Here is a 7,500-nt window from a genome sequence, read left to right on the forward strand (position 1 = left end):
GGGCTGTGTTGGCTGTGTTGGACTGTGTTGGGTTGTGGTGGTCTGTGTTGGCCTGTGTTGGACTGTGGTGGACTGTACTCAGCTGTGTTGGGCTGTAATGGTCTGTGTTGTACTGTGTTGGACTGTGGTGGACTGTGTTTGGTTGTGGTGGACTGTGTTTAGTTGTGTTGGGCTGTGGAGGACTGTGTTGGGCTGTGGTGGTCTGTGTTGGGCTGTGGTGGACTGTGTTTGGTTGTGTTGGGCTGTCGAGGACTGTGTTTGGCTGTGGTGGTCTGTGGTGGACTGTGTTTGGTTGTGGTGGACTGTGTTTGGTTGTGTTGGGCTGTGAGGGTCTGTGTTGAGCTGTGGTGGACTGTGTTTGATTGTGTTGGGCTGTGGTGGACTGTGTTGGGCTGTGGTGGGCTTCTCTCCACCCCCCACTCATCAGACTCCAGTATTGCTTCACCAGGCCTGTTGAGTAGGAGTTCGTTCCAGGCCAGTGATTCATGATTCAAATTTCGCCTCCTTCATGTTCTGACATTTTCAGATAGGCACATTAAACAGTGGCCAAAAACCATTGGGTTTAGCAGCATGTGATTCCTTTTGCTGTTGCTTCTATTGCTGGTTCCCTGTCCATTCCCAGTTTATCCCCAGAGCTTGGTTTAAGGAGTCCTGGAGTGCAGTCCAATTACAGTGCCCTGCCATGTCCTGTCATCCGAACAAGTTTGTTGGGAATGGGGGAGCTGGCTCAGAACAGTCCAGAGGTCCTGACTCCACACTGAAACGGATCCGGATCCAAACTCAGAAAGTATGGAGCTCAGGGATTACCTTGTGGCTAATTTAAAGCAACATGGAGTGTTGTATACTGCACCGCTCTTTGTATATGGAGAACATGTGTCTTCCATATTCTGTTCACTCTGGAATTAAAATATTCCCTTTTATTAAAGGTCCGGAGTGCAGACTTTCCTGAAACTTGGCATGTTTGCATGTTTTTGGTTGTTTTTAGTTACTGGATGCTTTTTCCTCATTGTGTAGATCTTCTTTGCTCTGGTACTCAACACATTCTGTAACTTTCCCTTCACACAGAACCTAAATCTATACTATAGAAATACATTCACACAGAAGATAAATCTATACTATAGAAATGCATTCACACAGAAGATAAATCTATACTATAGAAATACATTCACACAGAAGATAAATCTGTACTATAGAAATACATTCACACAGGAGATAAATCTGTACTATAGAAATACATTCACACAGGAGATAAATCTATACTATAAAAATACATTCACACAGAAGATAAATCTATACTATAGAAATACATTCACACAGGAGATAAATCTATACTATAAAAATACATTCACACAGAAGATAAATCTATACTATAGAAATACATTCACACAGAAGATAAATCTGTACTATAGAAATACATTCACACAGGAGATAAATCTATACTATAAAAATACATTCACACAGAAGATAAATCTGTACTATAGAAATACATTCACACAGGAGATAAATCTATACTATAGAAATGCATTCACAAAGAAGATAAATCTGTACTATAGAAATACATTCACACAGGAGATAAATCTATACTATAAAAATACATTCACACAGAAGATAAATCTATACTATAGAAATACATTCACACAGAAGATAAATTGGGCCTCTGAGCAAGACCCTTAACCTTCAATTACTCAAGCTGTACTCAGCCATAGTTGTGAGTTGCTTTGGATAAAAGCATCAGCTAAATGCCATAAATGTAGAGGAAACAAAAAATCTTGTTTCATTGGTGGTTTATGCGTTGTTCTGACTGGACAGAAGCCAGAAAGCTTCTGTATGACCAAAGTGGAGTTTAACAGCTGATTCATAGATTTATTAGACCTTTTTCCCCAATGGAAATTCACCCATGCACACAAGCATACACACCCACTGCATTGCCTGGAGGTAACACCTCATTATTTATTCCATTTGGAGGAAAATCACATCAGCAGATTTTAACAGATTATCTGCATTGACTTTCACCTCTCAGTGTTGATTAGAGTGTGTAATGTGAAATAATTTCAGATACCCTTACCCCAATTCAGTTAGATTGCTGATCTTTTATTTACTCTGTGATATATTCCTGATACTGGAACAGTGGGAGAGGTCCCAGCCACGCTGCACTGTGGCATTTCCTTAGGGCTCTAGATTCAAGCCACACTAGACGCGAGATCTGGCAAGCAGCCGGTTTCATTAAGGAGGACAGGAAGTGAAGCAGCTCATGAAACGCGGCTAAGTGGTTAAATGTCTGGGAAGGGTTGAGCTGCCAATGTGAGCATAGCTCCACAGGGGCTCTGCACCGCCCCAGGCGTCTGTAGGGAGGCGATGCAGAGCCGGAGCCTTGTGCCGGCAGGTTTGCTGTCGTGCCTCTGTGTGTTGCTATAATCACTCCTTGGCACCAAATAAATACATAAATAAAGAAACATTGATGAACCCAAGCGTCTCAGCATGCGTAAACAGTCCGTAAGCCCTTGGTAACACAGCAGAAGCACAAGGCCGGTGTGGGAGGTGAAATGAATTGCATATTGTGTGTGTGTGTGTGTGTGTGTGTGTGTGTGTGCGGAGGAACTGTATTAGCGAGACACTGGAGAGTGTGTGAACTACTTGGTCCTACGAGTGGGCAGCAGTGTTTGGGGTGTGCTCTCCACCCAAGGGCATCCTCGCTGGGGGCCTGTCAGATCCACTAGAAATTATGGAGCACCTTTACCCCCACAGCTGCAGTGCTGGGATGACTCAGGACGGGGGGGGTGGTGAGTGTGGTAATGCTTCGTTCACTAGAATCCTCCTGTGAGCAGAACGTAAGGAAGAGATTGCACGTGCATGTCTGTGCGTGTGCACATGTGTGTGATATGTCTGTGCAGGGAGGTTACATCTACATATGATTGTGAAATTTTACAACACAGCATGTTATGGAGACATTCCTCTGACCTTATAGCAGTTCCCATCTGTTCACACACAATATACAGCATACTATACACAGACAGTACACAGCATACTATACACAGACAATATACAGCATACTATACACAGACAGTACACAGCACACTATACCCAGACAATATACAGCATACTATACACAGACAATATACAGCATACTATACACAGACAATATACAGCATACTATACACAGACAGTACAGAGCATACTATACACAGACAATATACAGCATACTATACACAGACAATATACAGCATACTATACACAGACAGTACAGAGCATACTATACACAGACAGTACACAGCATACTATACACAGACAGTACACAGCACACTATACCCCGACAATATACAGCATACTATACACAGACAATATACAGCATACTATACACAGACAGTACACAGCACACTATACCCAGACAATATACAGCATACTATACACAGACAGTACACAGCATACTATACACAGACAGTACACAGCACACTATACCCAGACAATATACAGCATACTATACACAGACAATATACAGCATACTATACACAAACAATATACAGCATACTATACACAGACAGTACACAGCACACTATACCCCGACAATATACAGCATACTATACACAGACAATATACAGCATACTATACACAGACAGTACACAGCACACTATACCCAGACAATATACAGCATACTATACACAGACAATATACAGCATACTATACACAGACAATATACAGCCTACTATACACAGACAGTACACAGCATACTATACACAGACAGTACAAAGCACACTGTACCCAGACAATATACAGCATACTATACACAGACAATATACAGCATACTATACCCAGACAATATACAGCATACTATACACAGACAATATACAGCATAATATACACAGAGAATGCACAGCACAATATACACAGACAATATACAGCATACTATATACAGACAGTACACAGCATACTATACACAGACAATATACAGCATACTATACACAGACAGTACATAGCATACTATACACAGACAATATACAGCATACTATACACAGACAGTACACAGCACACTATACACACACAATATACAGCATACTATACACAGACAATATACAGCACACTATACCCAGATGATATACAGCATACTATACACAGACAATATACAGCATACTATACACAGACAGTACACAGCATACTGTACACAGACAATATACAGCATACTATACACAGACAATATACAGCATACTATACACAGACAGTACACAGCATACTATACACAGACAATATACAGCATACTATACACAGACAGTACACAGCATACTATACACAGACAGTACACAGCACACTGTACCCAGACAATATACAGCATACTATACACAGACAATATACAGCATACTATACCCAGACAATATACAGCATACTATACACAGACAATATACAGCATACTATACACAGACAGTACACAGCATACTATACACAGACAATATACAGCATACTATACACAGACAGTACACAGCATACTATACACAGACAATATACAGCATACTATACACAGACAGTATACAGCATACTATACACAGACAATATACAGCATACTATACACAGACAGTACACAGCACACTATACACAGACAATATACAGCATACTATACACAGACAATATACAGCACACTATACCCAGACAATATACAGCATACTATACACAGACAATATACAGCATACTATACACAGACAGTACACAGCATACTATACACAGACAATATACAGCATACTATACACAGACAATATACAGCATACTATACACAGACAGTACACAGCATACTATACACAGACAATATACAGCATACTATACACAGACAATATACAGCATACTATACACAGACAGTACACAGCATACTATACACAGACAATATACAGCATACTATACACAGACAGTACACAGCATACTATACACAGACAGTACACAGCACACTATACCCAGACAATATACAGCATACTATACACAGACAATATACAGCATACTATACACAGACAATATACAGCATAATATACCCAGACAACATACAGCATACTATACACAGACAATATACAGCATAATATACACAGAGAATGCACAGCACAATATACACAGACAATATACAGCATACTATACACAGACAATATACAGCATACTATACACAGACAGTACACAGCATACTATACACAGACAATATACAGCATACTATACACAGACAGTACACAGCATACTATACACAGACAATATACAGCATACTATACACAGACAGTACACAGCCCACTATACACAGACAATATACAGCATACTATACACAGACAATATACAGCACACTATACCCAGACAATATACAGCATACTATACACAGACAATATACAGCATACTATACACAGATAGTACACAGCATACTATACACAGACAGTACACAGCATACTATACACAGACAATATACAGCATACTATACACAGACAATATACAGCATACTATACACAGACAGTACACAGCATACTATACACAGACAATATACAGCATACTATACACAAACAGTACACAGCATACTATACACAGACAGTACACAGCACACTATACCCAGACAATATACAGCATACTATACACAGACAATATACAGCATACTATACCCAGACAATATACAGCATACTATACACAGACAATATACAGCATAATATACACAGAGAATGCACAGCACAATATACACAGACAATAACCAATCACATCGAGAGTTCCTGTTGCTAGCTCTAGTCATCCTTGTAACTTTGCGAATTTCCATTTAATTTCCATGCGGTTGCAGTGTTGCTGTGAGTTGAACTTGAAGAATAAGCAATGCAATCTGTTGTTTTCCCAGGGTGAAAAGGGGGATTCGGGTCTGTCCCCAGGTCAGGCACCAAAAGGAGAAAAGGTAGAAAATAATAAAAATCTCACCACTAAATGTGGCTCTTAGTGGTGAGATACACTTTAAACCCGTTTCTTTACTCTTCTTAGTGCGATGCCAAACTGGCCATCTGTTAGATCGCCTTTCTGAACTAGCCTATGTTACACAGATGACGCGTGCTAGTCTAACCATGTTACACAGATGACACGTGCTAGCCTAACCATGTTACACAGATAACACGTGCTAGTCTAACCATGTTACACAGATGACACGTGCTAGTCTAACCATGTTACATAGATGACACGTGCTAACCTCACCGTGTTACACAGATTACTGTCCCCACAGCAGATGGAGCCGTGTTAACGCTCTCTTCCTTCTCTTTTGTCTAGGGTGAGAAAGGCCGCCCAGGTCTGCTGGGCCCCAAAGGTTTCGTAGGCCCACCAGTAAGTTCATCTCCCCCAAAATCGTCCATGGGGACTAATTCAACTCCTCATTTATGTGGCTTTTTTATGAGATACAACAGGTTTCACAGGTTTGAGTGTGGCACACCCATGAAGTGTCTGCTTTACAAGCATCTGTTTCACAGCTCAGCCCTTCTGATGACAGGCATTACAGACACTGACACCAGCGCCCGACTCTGCTCGGGAGAGATGGAGTTACACACGAGCATGAACTGCCTGTCAGGGCCCAGGGGCGTGCATTCCCCTCCCCATGGGGGCCCTGGGGGGCCAGCTACCGCCCCTGCGCACAAGTCGAAGCCAGCAAAGTCAGAGGTCGTCTTTTAGAGGCAAAGTGCTAGGAGCAAGGGCATGCATTTTGGAGACCTTGCTAAAGGCGTTTAAGTTTCATGCTAGCTTGCACAAACACCTGTTCTGTCTTTCAAAGTGATTTTAAGTGACAGTTACAGTAACATTATAATAATATGAATAATCATAATATGAATAATAATGGCTCTGGAAGGTATGCAGTCTCTCTAAGAATTGGATATGTAGAAAAAAAAAAAAAACACTTCTTGTTGGAAAAATTTTCAGCCCTTAAGGGAAGAATCATAAACACGGCTCTTTTTTCAGTTATGGTCTTGTGCACAGTGACTCAGCAAAAGTGACTCGGTGCTTCCTTTTTTGTTCCAAGGGATCATCCCTAATGCGAGGATATTCTGATCAGGATTTCTTGGCTGAATATTTGTCCAGGAAGCTTTTGGGATTTTTGATGGTTTTCCAGATTCCTCTGAAGCACCAGCTCTCCGGACCATGGCAATGGATATTCTGCAGTAGGACTGTGATGAACGCAGGGCACAGACGCACTTTACCCTTGGTACCGCCACCACTCCATATCCGGAGAGGGTTTGGACAGAAAGATGAGAAAATAGAACTGTGTAACATGCTCTTGGATATCAGCATAGCAGGCGGAGTTGATCACAGTCGTCCACGATCTAAACTCCACATTCCCGGTTTGGCTCGGAACAGAAGTGCATCCACGTTTTATTTCGGCTGGAGTCGAAGATGAATATTTACCCAACTTTCAACTTGGAATCCTGTTGAAATATGAGGGACAGTGTCTAGAGGCTTCTTTTATCCATCTGTCAATCTGATACACTTCTCTTCCCTTTGGGTATTAACCGCGGTATTAAGATCCTTTTCCTA

At 41.2% G+C, this 7,500-nt stretch overlaps 1 protein-coding gene across 2 annotated transcripts in view; it reads left to right on the forward strand.

The window, feature by feature from the left end:
- LOC113568523 (collagen alpha-1(XXIV) chain) overlaps positions 1-7,500 on the forward strand; it is a 90,422-nt gene that overhangs the window by 24,150 nt on the left and 58,772 nt on the right. For both annotated transcript variants that reach the window (XM_035521491.1, XM_035521492.1), the window contains 2 exons: positions 5,831-5,884; positions 6,247-6,300. In XM_035521491.1, the coding sequence (XP_035377384.1) occupies positions 5,831-5,884; positions 6,247-6,300 (108 nt within the window). The remainder of the gene's footprint in view (positions 1-5,830; positions 5,885-6,246; positions 6,301-7,500) is intronic.

This window comes from Electrophorus electricus, chromosome 22 (assembly GCF_013358815.1).
Source record: "Electrophorus electricus isolate fEleEle1 chromosome 22, fEleEle1.pri, whole genome shotgun sequence".
NCBI classification, from domain to species: domain Eukaryota; kingdom Metazoa; phylum Chordata; class Actinopteri; order Gymnotiformes; family Gymnotidae; genus Electrophorus; species Electrophorus electricus.